Below are 18,117 nucleotides of genomic sequence, written 5' to 3'. Positions count from 1 at the left end.
TTTGAAGTAGAGAATTGGGTGGTCAAACCTGCTTTTGAGTAGTCCTGTTCAGCCAATGTATTCTTTGTCTGGCCATCTTTCACTAGCATACACCTAGCTAATTTGGAAGAAAATTTCATACTAGTATGATTATTGACCAATTCCCCTAGAGGAACTAGGATTATATTAAATCCCAAAATTGTATCAAATATTATAACTCTTATGGGAAATTCGTGAATTGTCAAGTCTTACCTTGTAGCTGAGCTATAGTACAAGAACAGGATATGAAGTTAATTATGTAAGCAATAACATCTGAGGAGACAACCTTGTTTACGATTAAACCACTACTCTGGTAACATGCTAAGAAACTGAAAGATTTATTATTCCAAATGTTTTATTTCACTTATTCCTCCTCATCAGGGATGATCATTATTTCTCACGAAAATTGCAATGGGAAGCATGCATTGCATACATAGTGCAGAGTTTGTATGGTGAAGCAAAAGCTTAGAAAAGAGGGAGACTGGCAGGGAAGCGCACATGCATCCATTGTTTCTCGTAGGACACGAGATGATGCCACCCAATCTGCTCCAGCAGTGAAAGTCTCAGATCATAAAACTTCTTCTTGGGAGGTTGGCCATCCTCTTGGATCATGTCACTTAGCACCTGGTTTAACAAGTCAGGCAAGATGAAGCGTTCGAGAATGGAATATATATGCAACTTTGCGTGATAGCTAATAGCTAATGTAATGTATCATTTGGCGTACAAATTTGTCATGTCTATTGAAATAAGGGATATGAAGCCTTTTGAGCCGGCTCTTAGAAGTTAATCAAGGTATATTGCATATAAGGGGCTTTTGTTATGCATTATTAGTTAGAAGGAACACCTCAGTCATAGGACATGAGAAATGCCTAAGATTAAAATTTGATTGGAGGCCATTGATGGGACAGGGGTCAAACAATCCCAGTCACGAACACAAAGAGACTAAAACAGAAATGTTGCCTTTTGCAAGAGCACCTCAGTGATAGCTAATGAAGGCCATAAGGATTGGGCTCACTCGAGTTCTTTCTAGTCAACTTGAAAAAGGCAAAATGCATTACCTCAATTGACCTGATCCATCTTTTGAGATTCCTCCTCAACAGAGACAAAATAAAACTGATTTCATTGTCCAATATTTCAGCTCAGAGAGAAAGGAGCTCTACAACAATTTTACATGCTTATACGTCATCCATATTCTACTTGCACAAATGTTTTCTTATTACCCCAACAAAATATACATTTGATATTTAACTAGGTATTAGAACTCGAAGAGAATATAGATCAGATATTTAACTAGGTATTAGAACTACATTTAGTAATATTAAGCTTTTCCAGTTCTGGGACTTGGATATTCAGGGAATGGTTTTTAAAATTATTTTCCACCTAAACCCAAATAACACTACTTCAAAGATATTAAAAGAAGTACCTTTAGTGCAGTTCCAAGCCGCCCTTGACGTCTCTCACGTATAACAAAGAGGGTTCCATATCTGGAGGATTTCACATCCACCCACTTCCTGAGTTCTTTGAAGTTCTCTTCAAATAGATCTGGCTTGACACTAGAATCTGATGCGGCTTTAGCATCCTCCTTATCCACAACCTTCTCGCCCTGCTACAACAACTTCATTATGAACAGAAATAACAACCCAGAATGAAATGTGAACTCAACTCTTTGATTGAGTAAATAGAATAAGAGACACATTTACCCATTTCGACTTTTATAGTAGTCTACTGGATGGTACAATATGCTCATTCTCATTTTACGGATAACTGATGCAGGGGGTCATGCACATTGAATTGTCTAGCAGCACTGTATATTCAAGTTATCAAAGATAAGCAAACTTTTGATATTCTGGCTAACATTTGGTTATTCCCTTGGTTGTGGGGGCAGCAGGTGAGCACTTGTAGATGAAGCAGCTTCATAATCACAAAATTCAGTGATTTATGCATTCTTACCTTTATTGATTCAATCTCTGCTAGAGCCAATCCTTTCTGATATAAAGCCTCTGCCAATTGGTCACGTGTTGTCTCCATTTTCTTCTTCAATTTCTGGGTTATGAAGCACATCACAAGTTTGATATTACATTACATTTAAAAAGAGAGAGAGAGAGAGAGAGAGAGAAGAAGAAGAAGAAGAAGAAACAAATATACAGCTTTTGCAAGCAGCAGTATATATTTCAAATTACAAGAGTTTGGAATATTAAATGCTCACTTCTGCTCCCTCATCTTCAGGATCACTTTTGAGGGAAAAATATTTTGCCAACTCATCTGTATCAATACTTCCTATAACCTCATCTGCGGCACCAATAATCTGCAAAATGAACTCCAATTACTAAATATCGAGCAAATAAGCAGGGAGTACATTGAATAGTAAATACATTACTTATTGAATCTGATATATCTAGGAAGTCAATAAAAAGATCTAATTTCAGATTACAACTCCCATCTGATTGCACAGTAAGTACTTTACCATCTTATTTTTGTTATCATCGAGGATCGAAGAAATGGTAAGTGAAAAGGGATTACCTCTTCATAGTGATGAATTTTGTCTTCAACATTGTTCTGGGATATTAAGGCTTCCAATATTTTAGCAAGCAATGGAGTATATTTCGGGTACTCTGACTGCCAAGTTCCAACAGATTGATAATTAGGAAGGAGTTCAGAGTGGAAATGATACTGGAACCATGGGTCCCAGAAACTAAACAACACATAGTATGATGCCTGAGAAGTTCACATCTAGAGAATATTGCCAGAATTTAGATAAAGTTGAAGCATTAGATGCAGACGCATCTAGAGAATATTAGTTAAAAGGCACCAACTTTCCATATAGATTAATGCTAAGATAATTGACCAAAAAAAGGTACAGATACTTTCTCCGGTTTCAAGAAAGGATACATCCCCTGTCTACTAATACAGAAAATTCTGAAGTCACAGCTGAATATTTAGTATCAAAGTGGATTCATATGAGAGTTACCAGATGATCTTGTTTGATTACATTTCTTTAGATGGAAGAGCTAAAGCTAGAGTTACATATCACAAATGGGAGAGCATGAGCAGTGATTAAGAGCATTAAAACAAATAAATTTGAAGAAAGAATGAACTATTAATGAGGTAATGGTGTGGGTCCTGTAGTGAGCCCAGTGCAGCAGATGACATCTCTAAAGGGCTTAAAGGAATAATTGGTGCCTGCTAAAACAAGTTACCATTCATCATAGGCGGACTGCACCAACAATCTAAAAAGACATGGATGAAGCTTTATACATCTTAGTTAATCCATAATTTCCTCACGACGATGAAATTAAGCTATTGCATAAATGGAGCAGTAATTGAATTTAGATTAGGAAGAATGTAAAGCCTGAAGCAGTGCCTTGAACACGCATGTCATATAAAATGGAGACAATAGAAAGTATAGTTTTCTGGCAGAAGGACAAAGCTCAAATGGTACTAAGTAGAGTGAACCATGGTGGCAGGGAAACATATTGACCAGGCATGAAAAGGTACAATATCTTGAAAGTTGAGGTGAATGCATGACTGTAGGTTTAGCTTGCCAAAAGGAATAGATTGTTTACGTTAAGTCAGATAGTGTACAATGATTGACAATATCTTAAAAGAAAGGCAGTAGGCTTGCCATACTTTTACTGGTCTCACACACCAAGCTTTATGATCACGGAATACATAACCGTAAATAAAAGCTGTCTACCGGAGTAACTCAATGGAGAATTACCTTGAGCGAGATTGATAACTTTTTCCAATCTGAACGTTCCTCATCTGTGCTTTGCTTTAGGCTGGAAAGAACCCTTATTTTCGCATCGCGGACCTGGTAGGCAAGATCACTTCTTAACTAAGGATCCAGGGAATTCAGTTTGGCACTAATGAAGATAAGCAAAATTCTACAATGTTACAACTAAGAAAGCAATAATAGCAACTAAGAAGATCCTAATATGCACATTTCTCTTCCCTTCCTCTTGTCCCTAAAGTTTCTAGATTCTTTACTCTCCTTCCTTATCTTTTTTCTGTTGGTAACTTTTCCTTTTCCCATTTGCATTTTAAAGGTTATGGTTGAGAGGATGTGGGGTCACCAAATAGTGTATCTCTGGAATTTGCTCAAGACTGTTACTACAGATCACTACCGACTTGAATTAAAATTTTCAAGAAAGGCACTAGAAGGGTTTTGACTCCACAATTAGGAACCTAAGTTAATTTATGAACAGCAAGAAAAACAAACAACAGCACAATTTTAAGAGCTCTAACCCGTTCTATTGCTACATGGAATTTGGTAAATATACCTCTTCCTCTAACTGTTCTTCCACACTTTTGGTGCAACTTGAAGAAGAGCCTTTACCTTTGTCCTCGTCAAACTGAAAGAGACAACATGCACAATTTTACAAAAAGATAGGGAAGATACATGAAGAGCCACATCATGTTTTAAAACAATCAGCGAAAGTTCTCCCCATGAGATAAATGGAGGAAGAAAAGTGAACTTAATAACCTGTACTGGCGGAACTATATATGATATGCAATAAGATACAGGGTTCTTTTCTGGATTTTTCCCCTCATTATTAACGCCAAAAGCAACCTTTCCATATGAAATTGCCCCAATCAATACAGATCCTGCAGAAATACCCTGCAAGTACACCAAAAGTTGGGCATCAACTGTGATTGTCCCATGTTGCTGTGGAAAGAGAAGCAGCAAGATAACAAGCTATTATTGGATAATTGAAAGAATGCATGTGACTGAAACCTTGGGTAGCTTGTCCTTTGCAGGAGGGCCCACATAAAATGCTTCCTTTGCTCTATCATCAGTAAATATGTTGCAACTCAATAAGTATTTATAAGATCTGATTGATAAGAAGATAATGGAAGCATAGAAAAATATAACAAAAGCATACCCTGGAACCAAAACTGAAGAAGTAAAGCTGCTGTTACCCGTCACTGGGCCATCAGGTTGTGCATAAAAGCTCAATCGAATCACATCCTACATTCAGAGGAGGAACACTGAACTCTTGTTTGATTGACAAAGGCCAATTAACATTGTAGCAGTTATAAGTATTCCGTCAATGTAATTTTACCTTCTCGTCCAAGTTTTTCTCAATGAATAGCACCAACTGCTTCATCTTCTCCAAATACTGCACATTGTCATGCCTGCAACAAGGAATATTAGAATCAGAATACAAGCTCTACCACTTGGTAAAGCTTTTATCTCCCACAATTTTGCACCTCTTCACCTCCCACTGACTATTGCTAAATATGAATATATATATATATATATATAGAGAGAGAGAGAGAAGTCAGTCTACAATAATCCAAAAGCACGATTATCAGTTACAAGTACCTTAAGTAGAGCTGTAAAGTGTATTCACCCTTGGGAAGCTTGGCAGTATCTGGATAAACATCGCCCATTGCATATACATGCTATATTTACAGTAGAATTGATCAAGAAAAAGACTCACAGAGAAAGGAACCACGTTAAAATCATAACTAGAGGTGATAATGAAAGCACAAGAGGATATTCCTGTATATGAGAAATATATGGTAGGAAATGGAACCACAGAGAATAAACACTTCATTAGAAGTTGGATTTGCAACACTGGATTCAGAATAGCAATAACTTTCACAATGCAGTCTGGGCATCCAGTTGATGTTCAATTGAATTGAAAAGAAAAAAAGGTTTTATCAAGTTAACTTTTATCAAGAAATTTCAAGTGCCAAGAGTAAATTATAGAAATATGAAAATGACGAATGCATTAAGAATGTAAAAGATTTGACATTTCAGAGGATTCAGATACAAGTTAGCTGTAAGTTCTGCAGGCGGAGTTTGTTATGATAATATCTATTCCTTTTTTATTGTGATTGGTGTTCCACGAATAATAATGGTGGCAGCATTGTTCACAAATTAACCATTCTGTTTATAAATTACTATCACTTTTAGGATCTTTTTCCTATTTTAATTTATTGTTGTTCGGGTCAATCAAAAAATTAGTCAAGGTTTGATATTTAATTCTTACGACAGGGTGTTACGTGTAAGCACATAATATATTAGGATTCAGGGGCTTCAATTAATGGCCTTTAGCAATCACAAAATGCATCTGAATAACAATTATAGAGCAAATGTTCTCAAGTTTTTCTTTCCCTACAGCTTTACTATCAACTCCACCACCACTTTCTCTTCTCAGTCCTATACTTGCTTGCTGGATGCTGTACTATCAGACAACTTTGACCAATTCTCGTAGCCAACAGCTTTCCTTAAAGGCACATCCAGAAGTGGCCTCATCCAAAACAGGTACACAACTTCAGATAACTTGACCAGCATACTTGATATCCAAACATAAGTTTCATATTGCTTACCCGCTCTTAAACAATGTGGGGTTTAGTAAAAGCACACATATGCTTACCTATAATTACATTGTGAATTAACTATCTACATTTTAAATTAGATAATCTCATGAGAGCAATCCCCATCAATCCAATATACATACTCAAGAAGCGTCATCATTCCTAATTTATTCCACACTCAATGTCCCTCCATCTGAATTCTGAAGAACATTCCTAACTTTCTTTATTAAATTATTAATTAGGAACATGAAATTATGCATCCAACTGTCCTAAAAAGTAAATGATATTTTTTTATGCAGATACCCTCCTGCTCAAGTATATACAGAGACATGCATATGAATCTACTACAAGAAGGTGCTTCGCACTAAACCATTTAAAGACGCTTATGCTCTCCATAATTACCATGGAGAGCATATAGTTTGAATTAGTCTCAGGAGAAAGAGCATCGTCTTTGCTGACAACCATAACACAGTCAAAGAGTACAAACAAGAAGAAGGAGCCGAAAGTTGCAATAAGGAAAAGGGAAGCCACATGTTATGAGCAAAACATTAGTACAAAAAAATATTACATTAAACAAGCCACTGACCTTGTTTGTATCTGATATCATGTAAAACTGAGACTCAAATTTATTGTCATATATGCGATTGTTTAGCAAGGGAATATGAGGCTTTATCTCAGCACCTTCTTCAAATTTCAACTTGTAACTGTAGCATCAGAGGAAAGTTCTGCCAAATCATTATTGTGCACAACCAGATAACAAAGGGAAGGGAATCTTACACTAAAGTAAAACCCACGTTAGCAAGAGTGCCAGTATCTGTTTGCCTGAGGGCAGTTTGTCACGCTCCGCCGGAAGTGTGCTCAGTTTAGCATCAACAGGACGATATGGGATTCTTACCTGCAATATGCATTAAGACATTAACAAAAGAAAAAAAGCAAAAAAAGCAGTGAAAGTATTTTATTCCTTATGACAAAAGGGAAGGCATGAAGAAGAGAAAGAAGAAAGATGACATACACGATCGCAGCCAACAACTCTTACCTTATTTAGCACAGCTGCTGGGGCAAGATTCTCCAATGAAAGAAGAGCCTCAGCATCAATCCGTACTGGTGCTTCACTCCCATCCAGAATGATTTCCTCTTTGTTGATGTCGATGCCATGAAATGCAATCTGAAATTTGAATTAACATCCAAGGAAAAGATTAATACATCCATATTTTGCATGTAATAACAACAAAGCTATAAATTATCAGTAAATATCTATACATAACCATTCCCTTTTGAAAGACATAGCATGAAGTTAGAGATTCCCGAAGTCAGAAAAAATCAATCATATCATGAAACAATATCTAGTTGACATAGAGAAGTAAATACCTAATCATATACAGGAACACAAGCTAGTCTGGAAAAAGCAAGACACCAGACCTTGAAACAATGTAAAAGCAGTTCCCTTCTTTCAGTAAATCCCACCCATATCTAGGCAGCGGGTTTGGCAAGAACTTTTAATTTGCAAAAGAAATGGCAAAGGATTCGCACATCTACCTAACCACCCAACTGATAATGTGAGAAAAAGGTTCAGGAAAATAAACCAAACTAGCAATAGCTTTTCCTGGAGTGCCTTAACCTCATTTAAATGAATGCAGAACATAGATAAAAGTTCTAGGTCAAGATATTTATAGCAGATCAGAAAGAGAAAAGAGGTTGGGAAAATAGGCAGAACTCCAACAACCAGAATCACATAATTCATCTGTGCAGAAAGTAAGAGGCTATTTAAAGATAACAAAGGCCACATTCCACCATTATGCAACAACAGTACAAGGAAAGAAAACAAATAATATTGCTTAAGGTTTTTACTTCTGCACAAATAACTTCTAGAATGAACAAATGTCAAGTAATGTGATTTGCATATATATGATTATGTATGTATATATACTTTTATACACATTGAATTACTAGAGTAAACCTATGTGCCATGCAAGAACGAAAAATATGAATGTCAGTGGTTCATTGGTTGATTATACAGATTGAGTTACTGCAGTTTATCATTTCTGCATATACCCATGTATGAGCTCCAATTAAGCAGCATCTTCAGTTATTAGCGGGAAAGAGACAATACCTCGAAATCCACACTGGTTGTATGATGGCTTCCTACGCCACTTGACCAAAACTGGGCAATTGCTAGTTCCATAGTTCTGCCTCCCTCAACGGCAAAGGCAAAACTTTTGGAAGAAGGAGAAGAAAATGTGGCCACGGTTTCCCATTTAATGGGTCTTTGCAGTGGAGAGATCTATATATGACAAGCATGTCAACAAACTCCAGGCAATGGTTTTCCTTCAAGATTAAGATAGAGAGAAAAAGAAGTATTGGGAAATACATTTCAGATCCCCACCTGAACAGAGTCTATGAAAAATCTTCGAGCTGTAGTGAAACCAGATGTTTTCACAGTTACCTCAACCCAGGTGGCACCAATTGGTACCTCAACAAATTTGCGTTCAATGTGGCCTACGTCAAAATGATCAAAATCGCAAGTTTCAGTCACATAAAAAGTGATGCAGAAAACAAAAGAAATGAAGTAGAATAAATATGAGTTAGTACAGTTTGCAGATGACCACTAAACCTTGGGGTAGGATAGATCTGAAAAGAGTAAAAGACTATGCCAACTTCCGCAGTTGAAACGTTCAACCTCCAGGAAGTTCTTAATCTATAGGTGACTTTCTACACAAAAGCCAACTAACTTATGTTCTGCATAGGTTTATCTAGCTATTGAACTTCAAGATCGCTCATTCTGTCACACTACTTTAAGTACCATGCTGAATGTATGCAGGCATAGAAGATTGAGTTTGTGCAACTATAGCAAAACCTGTTCAAGCCTGATAAAATGTTTATGAGGCTAGACGCATGACTCATTGCAGGGCCTTCAGGTGAACGTCTTAGTCTTGACAGAGCCATAGCCAAATGGGCATCCATCAATTTATAGAAGTACCAAGGTGCATCCTTTACAAAGAAACAATTCTCACACTATCCAAGTTATAACCAATGTAGGTCGTAAATCTTCTCATTCTTCTTAGTAAATTTACAAAAGCTTGCCTTAATTGTCCTCTAAAATTAATTTAAATAGTAATCAATATTCCTCGATGTAAAATAAGTCATCTTGAATTATAATTCTCTTCCACGAGCAGTATCAAACTTATCAATCATCCTATGCAAAGAATATAATAGTCATTATACTTTTAACCTAATTCATCGTCCACGGGAAAACCTTGAATGCATTCACAGCTCGAGAATAAACATAATGCTATGTTCCACCATTCATGTATTTAAACCCAGATTTATTCTTATTTAAATAATTGTACCAAGTCTTTCAGAATGGATAACAATCACAGCATAAGATAGCTACGAAAGGAACTCCTAAATTTAAAAGACTATTCATATCAAGTAACTTCATCAGAAAATACAAGTCAGCCCTTACATTCTAATATTGTTATAAAAAATCCAACGAGACATTCAACTAACCCATACATAAACAAATAATATAATCACACATAAAAGTTAGCAAAAACAAATAAGAGGCAAAAAACTGTCATTTTAAATGATCATATACCTGGTACAAATGACAATCCTTGGAATACAATAATTGGAGGTCGATTTTTCACAGCTTGAGGCTTTGTGATGGTGATAGGAATTCTGAAGAGAGGACCACGCCATGGAGATCTACAGTCTAATGCATAAACTTCGTAATAGTGTAAACCATCATTAAGAGTGGTAGGATCCACAATTATGCTGGAAAAGAAAGGACAAGGTTACAATCAAAGACAAAATCCAGTAATATCAGGATGGCTTTAACTGCAGTTAGATGATGTGGCAACACGAAAATAACTTACAAAGAGAACATTATACAAGATGTTGTTTGCCTTAACTTTTACACAAAAAAGCACTGCACTATATATTTTAGCCCTTGGTAGCTGTAAAACTCCCAACAGGATCTTACTCAAACACACCCATGGACTGATCGCTTTGGAATAAACAACTTGCTTGCCATGCAATCAATTGCCTCATTTAGAATCTAATTGGGGCTTTCAGAAATGGATGTTCTCCTTAAATAGTTTAGAAAAAACAAGGGGCAGAACAAGGATAGATGTGAACCTACATAAGCAAACACGTGACAGCAGTAATGGAGTACTCAAGGATCAAATAAACTTGACAGAACTTCTTTACTCTTGCAGTAGAATTATTAATGTCTTTTTGAAATTGTGAGGTCGGTAACTGAACAGAAGGTAGGTATAACATTGATTCTGAATAAAGAAGATCGAGAGGTGCTATAATGCTGATTTTTTTATGTATGCAACCAAACAGGCAGTTTCAAGCATTTCCACATTTTTGTAAAACAGGGAGCATACGAATTTAAGAGGACTACAGCCAGAAAATTATCTGACAAGTAAACACTTAAGCCCTTCCACTTCTACTATGAACACTCCCCCATTCCCACAGAAAAGAAAAATGAAATAAAGAAACAAAAGCTACAGCATCCCAGATTCTATGCACACTGCACAAGTATAATATCTGAAAGGAGATAGAGTGGAGGGTGCAAACTAACTTGAACTCACGACCGTTATGAGTTAGGAGGAGATACTCCGGCGCCCTCACCACTGCCTCTCCAGAAGATTGTAACTTTACACATTCTTCAAAAGGAACAAGCTCATCTAAGTTGCTTGCATCGTCATGGAACTTTGGTTCCACTTTCACTGTCCACTAAGAGAACAAAGTCATCAGCAACTCCCACACAATAAACAAATCTGCTAATATAGAAAACAAGAAATAAACCACAACTATCACTGTCCATAGGAAACCACAGTTCATGAAATTACAAGGAAAAATAGGATGCAAGATAAGCCTATATCGATCTAGTGTTAGGTAGCATAACCATCTTTTTCCTTGAGGGAATTTCTTAAAACAAACATGCATATCTAACTTCAACTTATTAAATCTTCACCAATATTGAAATGATATAACTTTGTCATCTGTTACTTTACTCAGCCGAAACACAAAGCTATAACCCGCGACACAAACACACACAAGAGAAAAAGAAAAGAAACGTAAACAAACAATAATAAAACATGGATTAGACAAAGCATGCCCACAGCAGATGATGAGAATCAACTGGTGTAGGTAAAAAATGTCTATGAATACAAGCTCCCAGAAATAATATTCAAAAATTCAAGAAAAGTTCCATAAGTAAAAATGAAGCTGAAAGGAGGTGCTGGAATGAAAAGCCAAGGAGATCCATGTATAAATTGAGGTCACGCAGAGGCAAACACACAGGCATACACACATGCATACCATAGAGTGTAACACTGGAAACAGTCTTAACTACAGAAACATCCAAAACCTTAAGGCCATGAGAAAGCCATGTCATTCTCTTACTATAGCAAGAACCCTGTAACAATTTCTTACCTCAGTCGACCTTTGACATGAATCAGCCTCCCTTAGGTAGATGCCTCTTGATGTAGGTGCTACAAACAAAAGAGTACCTTAGAGACAAGTCGTAAATGGTCATACTGGAAACATGATCACAGAACAAGAAACTCCCACCAATTATTAAATACCAAATGAAGATAACGCCTGAAATACAACTGCTAAGTACTCGGTCATGTTTATAAGAGTTATTTCTGAAATCAACTTATGCATCATATTCTTGAAAGAGAGAGCTTTTAGGTGTGAAGAAATACACAAAGGAGAGTTTACCCACTTGACTTTCCAGATTGAGTGATCTTTATTTGATACCGAACAGATGGGATGTCACGCGACTTCTGAATGTAATCATAGGCCCTGCCATCCAATCACGGAAAATGCAAAGTCACAAAGGGTTCTATTAAACTATTGCAGGTAAACAAAAGAAGCTCTAGGTAGTAAATCTAACTTGTCAACTTGCATCAACCCCTGTCCAGCAGATAATTTATCTTCAGGAGAATCACCCACAGGAATAGATGTATTCTCAAGTGCCTCCCGTACACTATAAGGACTCACAGGAACACCTTCAGCCTGAAAAATGTAGTATTCATATACAGGACGAAAAAGGATAGCACAGATGAACCATAATGACATCTGAACATGCACACAGAATAACCTTCATGGCACTGATAAGCAGCGCAACCCCTCCACAAGCACATGGAGATGACATTGATGTTCCATTCATAAACATGCGATGTTGAAGGGTCCATGTAGGAACAGGAGCCATGGCACCACCAGCGGCACTTATACAGACTCCAAGATCCCCATCAACAGTTGGTCCGCGACTAGACCTACATCACTTTCAGCTATAAGTTAAAATGTGAACCACGTATGACACAGCCAGCTGACTACATACAGATCGTCAAGCACAAATTTTAAGTTCTGTGAGATAATTTGGGGATTAGATTACAATATACCATGTATATTCAAGACCTTCCGGAGGAGCTTCAACTAAGTTGTGGGCTCCTGCAGCCATTGCAGGAGAAACATATGCTCCAACTCCTATTATACTTGATGTTGTACCACCTGGTGCACCCACAGTGCTCAATGCTGGTCCATTATTACCCGCGCTACTGATGAATATCAGCCGATGCTTGTTGACTACCTAATATTCAATAAAAGCAGATAGCGCAAAAGATCATACAGATAACATGACCCAGAGTAATGCAAAAAGCTAGTCCCAGTAAAACTAATTGGACATCTTACCTCATTTACTAGGTCAACAAAGCGACCATAATCCGGAAGTAAAGTGGGTTCCCCATAACTCATGTTTATAAGATCGCACTTGTGCTGCAAAACAATGACAGAAAATCAGTATCACAAGATTTCAGGAGATGATACCTCAGAATCATGAACAAAACCAAAAGTGCTCGGATGATAGACTCAACAGTAAAAACAAGACTGAAGATTGTTCTTTCCATTGTGATATAATTAGACTGAGAGTACTCTCTGTTGTGCTGTGGTTAGCATTAAACATTGCAAGTTCTGAAATGACCATAATTATATGACTGAAACCTACCTCCACAGCCGCAATCAGTGCTCGAACCAAACCTGTTCCTGTTTCCATTGAACCTAACCGTGAGTCTCCAATTTTGCATGAGATCAACTGAGCTCCTGGGGCAACTCCGTTTAACAGAGGTTCCTAAAATGATGATACTTTTAGTGAAAGTGCAAAAACATAACAGTGAGCGGCTTCATATTTTTACTGATGATGTCTACTAGATTACCTTTGGATGGTAAGCAGACGTAATACCAGCAACGTGAGTACCATGAGGAGAACTGTCGGTGACAATACTCAAAACATTGCCTTCATTGTATATATTAAGGACAACTGTACAAGCATCTAATTTGCTAAAGATGCCATACTTCCGTTCAATCCTACAATGACAGTCACCAGAATATTGAGATTTCCTGATAAGAACTGGTGAAATGCTACTTTAAATGTTGTCAACTCAATATTTATTCTAGATAATGAATCTGTTGGAACGCGCGACGAACTATAACAAGCATCCGAGCTAGCATTTTAATACACATAGTGATAAGTTGAAACTCCAAGTTCCACCAATATATACAGCATATAAGATGAACGGGGGGGTGGGGGGGGGGGGGACATTAGCACACAAAGAAGAAAGCAAACAACTTTTTAAATTCATAAACACAATCTAAGGAAACAATCTTTTCATCGTATCCAATAATGAAGTGGATCTCTGAATTTAACATGTGCTACCCTTCTCTAAATTTCGATTAGTATAGATGCATTTTTCTTTTTTTTACATTTTACAGCTTTTTCCTCTCATTTTATTTTGGTTGAGATGTGGTGGTTCATAGTTAATTCTCTTCTCACTCTTCAGGGTTTGCCAACAACTTTAAGCTCCAATACTTCAAGCTACATATTGTTTAATCAGTGTATATCTAGAGTTATCTGAGATTATTTGTCATTCATGGTGGATAACAACATCATCCACATGGAGGCTAGTAAATGTATACTTGCCTCCATTAGAAATCTGATCCTTGGGCTACTTCAGTTTCATTTCCAAATAAATTCTTATTTTCCAAAAGAGTGATTAAACCCATGAAGCCAGTTGAGACTCATTTGATGATGTATGCTCGGAGCAGTTACGGTAGCAACTATAGTTTATGTATGTAGCCAAAGAAACTAGATATTCTTCGTTCACCACTTTTTCTTAATGGAATAAAATAATGTGTATAAGATACTAAAATCAGAAGGAAATTTCCCTATGCAAAGTTACCGTGGTGATTAAAATGCAACATAGTTATGCATTTCCTCCTGATGAGTGAGTGTTGGTGTCAGTGTTTTTCACTTCATTAGCATCATGTTCAAATTCTCCACTCAATTAAGGACACCACCATGTCCCATTATTAAGTAATCCACCCAGTTTTCTAAGACGCATGAGCACATTTAATTTTCTGAGATACATGAAATGGTGTCAGATAAATACAATAAGCATGCCAACAAGATATAGATGAAGAGGTTAAAATACCTATAATTAGTAAGAGGAACAAAGTCAGCAAGCTTCCCACATCCTGATTCATCCTCAAGACCCTGCGTGTCGAGAGCAGCTCTCCAAACTTCTCCATCATTCCATACAACAGCATCTATAATAGGTCCTTTATCATCATAGCTCTGAAAGATATGACCATGATTAAAATTAAAACAGGTGAAATAATCTTGATTGAAGACAAAGATTGTAACAGGAAAACAATCTAGTATGAAAGAACATTACCTCAGCCTGCTTGCGCAGAAAGTCAACTCTACTTTGGAGATCTTCTCGTTTCCTTTTCAAGATTGTGTCATCAACCTTTGTGTGTTTCTACAAGTTGCATAATGGATCAGTAAAAAGCAAAATAAATTTTATAGAGAATCATTACGTTGGACGAAAACAAAATGTAGGTGCACATGCACATTAACTTTTAATAGTTTCATCATTTCTGGCACTTACATTATTTCTGACAGAACTTCATTACACTTGCAGTAGAAATTATTGATTAGAGATTAATTTGACTAATAAAAGTATAAAACCAGAAAGTTGCATATAGATTAGCTTTACATTCTCATCTGTAAATCATCTCTTTCCCGTGCAACCCATCGCTCTTCTCCCATCCCCAGACTATAAATACAGGGACAGGAAGGAGAAATCAAGAAAAGAAAACTCAATCTGCATGCATAATGCCCTCTCTCAAATCATTGTAACCATAATAATGCATGTTCAGGCTATAAATCTCAACTAAACATAAAAAAAGAAGGTCGAAATCGTAACTGCTTTGACCATAACCAAAAATTGACACCAACAACTTAATTGACCATGCCTAGTGTCTAGCAATTAAATGCCGGTGGACACAAGTGAAATCTCCAAATTCTACTTGCTGAAAGAAAAGGACTCATGAAGCTACTAAGGTGTGAAAGGCAAAACTATAAACTAGATAACTGAAAAAAAAAGCGTAACCTTTGGAAGTGCAGATAGAAGTAACAGAAACTTTTCTGCCCATTATTGGGCTGTATTCTGGAAATGTCTTCACCATAGGGCAAACCATTAACACTAAGACCAGGGTATTAATACCTTGTCAAATTCATCAAGTTGCTTTACAGCTTCAGCTATTGCTTCCTGATTTTTTTCATCCCACTTTTTCTTTCTCTCTTTCTGAAGAAAGCAGAAAGCAAAATAAGGGGAAATATAGAAAAAAGAATATTAAGTCAAACTCTTGGTCCATTTTGGAATTTTCACCAATAATCATAAGGGCTACCTTCAACCTATCTGTCAGAGTATTCGTGAAAAGCTCATAAACCAATTTACATCCGACATGCCATTCTCCTAATGGATTTTTCCATGACGAATTTACAACCAAAGAATTCCCTGATAAATGTTGCAAGTCCAGACAAAATAATTAAAAAAAAAAAAAAGGAAAATTGTCAGATGAATTTCCAGATCCAGCTTTTAAAGTCCAGGTAATGCCGAAACAAAGCTATATGTGCATCAAGAAAACACACCAGAAGTCCCACGGATGCACCCCTTATCATCTGCCTTCACAATGGTTGATGTATCAATATCTCCACTTCCAGTACTACCAAAGAATAAATCCAGAAAAATTACAATAGTTAGATAAATCTTTTGGATATTACTGAGAATTACATTAAGCAAGCACAAAGTCCCCAACACCAATCCCCACCCTTCCCCCTCCCACTACCCACCCCCCGGGAAATCAGACATGGAAATTACTATACATGCAAGAAGCATGAAAAGCCTATTGATTACATGCCATAAACACTAACACGCACAAGTCATAAAAAAAAAGCGAACTAATCAACTACATAACATTCGCACAAGACTCTTCGGAATTTGAAAAACTTCAATCTTTCCTATCCCCTCCCACAGTTCTCACCTATAGCTTCGTAATCATCACAAAGTTTCATTCACATACCAATCAATAACATCTAAAATTTTCGGCTTTCCTTCTGAAGTCACTTTCAGTCCCGCAGCTGCCGGGTCCACACCAGAATCTAATAAGTAGCATCAACAAGACACAAAGTAAACAAACAACTAAAACCAGTCATCGACAACCAAAATAAGTAAAATCATTACGAGAAACAATATTCAAGAACAGACCGAAAATGGCAATAACAACGCCGCGGCCGTCGTACTCGGGGTGCGCCTCAACGAACCGGTCGGCAGCGATCTCTTTCTTCGGCATGAGTGAAGCTAAAAACGTCGATTCGTTCAGCTTGAAATTACGCAAAGCTCCATTGTCCTCGCCAGACGGCATGGCCCTAGTTCTGAAACTATTACTAGTGTAGAAACGCTTAGAGACGGTGTCAGTGTATTTTCTCTCTCTAGCTGTTCTGGGGGGCTTGAGTGCAGTGATGAAGAGAGGCAGAGAGAGAAACGACAAGCGACAGTGGTGTGATTGGAAATTGATGACATTATAGTTACTATTATATACTGGGCTATGCATTGGGTGTAATGATTAGATAATTAATCGATTGTGCAGGGGTGTTTTGGGTACTTTAAGCGGGATGGGGATCCCAGCGTGGTGGCGGGAGGGAAGAGATTAGTAAGGGGGTTGTGGTGAGGATGGTTGTGCTGGCGGAGCTCTCTATGTTGATTGGTAAGAATTACCTTACCTATCCTTGCATGGAAATGTATTGACTAATTTGACCCACGTCTTGCGTATAGGAAATTGGGACCAGTTAAGGGCGAAGCCTGGCCCATTACAAAAAAGGAAAATTTATACTACCTACCCTTGAAATTTGATATAATTAAATATCAATATTATATAATTTAAAAAATTATATTTAATAATTCTAATATAGTTTTTTTATTTATCAGAATTTATCAAATTTAATAATATTAACAAAACAATTTAATAAAACTTCTATATATTTTCAATTGACTTGTAAGTGACTTATTGCAATCCAAACAGAAATTTTTCTGACCAAACTATCATTATACATCTTCACATGCAAATAAATTTGGGAAGGTATATTTCACCCTTATAACGGTAGTTTAATAAAAAATAATTTATTTGGCATGCAATAAGTCAATATTAAATCCATCAAGGGTAAATACGATTGCCATTCAAGTTTTTTACTAATATCAACAAATTCGATAGATTTTGACTAACGAATGAGTGTATCTATTATATGAAAATAACGTTTAGGGTATTAAATATACTTTTTCAAATCACATAAATTTTACAAGTAATTACATTAAATTTCAAAAAAAAATATTGTAGTTGTCCCTATTAAGAAAATAG

General features: G+C 36.7%; 1 protein-coding gene across 2 annotated transcripts; it reads right to left on the bottom strand.

The window, feature by feature from the left end:
* Positions 1-337: 337 nt before the first annotated feature.
* Positions 338-17,399, bottom strand: TPP2 (tripeptidyl peptidase ii). 2 transcript variants are annotated; one of them, XM_011077855.3, is made up of 34 exons: positions 16,971-17,397; positions 16,786-16,864; positions 16,355-16,428; positions 16,111-16,220; positions 15,927-16,007; positions 15,093-15,179; positions 14,850-14,992; positions 13,575-13,725; positions 13,367-13,489; positions 13,054-13,137; positions 12,765-12,952; positions 12,464-12,638; positions 12,257-12,378; positions 12,086-12,165; positions 11,791-11,849; positions 10,934-11,088; positions 9,941-10,119; positions 8,729-8,841; positions 8,456-8,626; positions 7,382-7,510; positions 7,140-7,240; positions 6,932-7,049; positions 5,345-5,424; positions 5,082-5,154; positions 4,902-4,987; positions 4,754-4,805; positions 4,502-4,636; positions 4,299-4,370; positions 3,737-3,829; positions 2,539-2,634; positions 2,225-2,323; positions 1,969-2,061; positions 1,442-1,621; positions 338-642 (listed from the first exon to the last, which is right to left on the bottom strand). In XM_011077855.3, exons 1-34 carry the CDS (start codon positions 17,314-17,316, stop codon positions 484-486), a joined length of 4,086 nt encoding a protein of 1,361 aa, XP_011076157.1. In that variant the 5' UTR covers positions 17,317-17,397; the 3' UTR covers positions 338-483. The 2 variants fall into 2 exon arrangements, with proteins under 2 accessions (XP_011076157.1, XP_011076155.1); XM_011077853.3 differs by having other exon boundaries at positions 4,754-4,987; positions 16,971-17,399.
* Between the last annotated feature and the right edge of the window lie 718 nt (positions 17,400-18,117).

The sequence above is a fragment of the Sesamum indicum genome, linkage group LG4 (assembly GCF_026168435.1).
Source record: "Sesamum indicum cultivar Baizhima isolate 11 linkage group LG4, ASM2616843v1, whole genome shotgun sequence".
Taxonomy (NCBI): domain Eukaryota; kingdom Viridiplantae; phylum Streptophyta; class Magnoliopsida; order Lamiales; family Pedaliaceae; genus Sesamum; species Sesamum indicum.
Note: the sequence above shows the minus strand (reverse complement) of the source record. Positions and strands in the feature narration are given on the sequence as shown.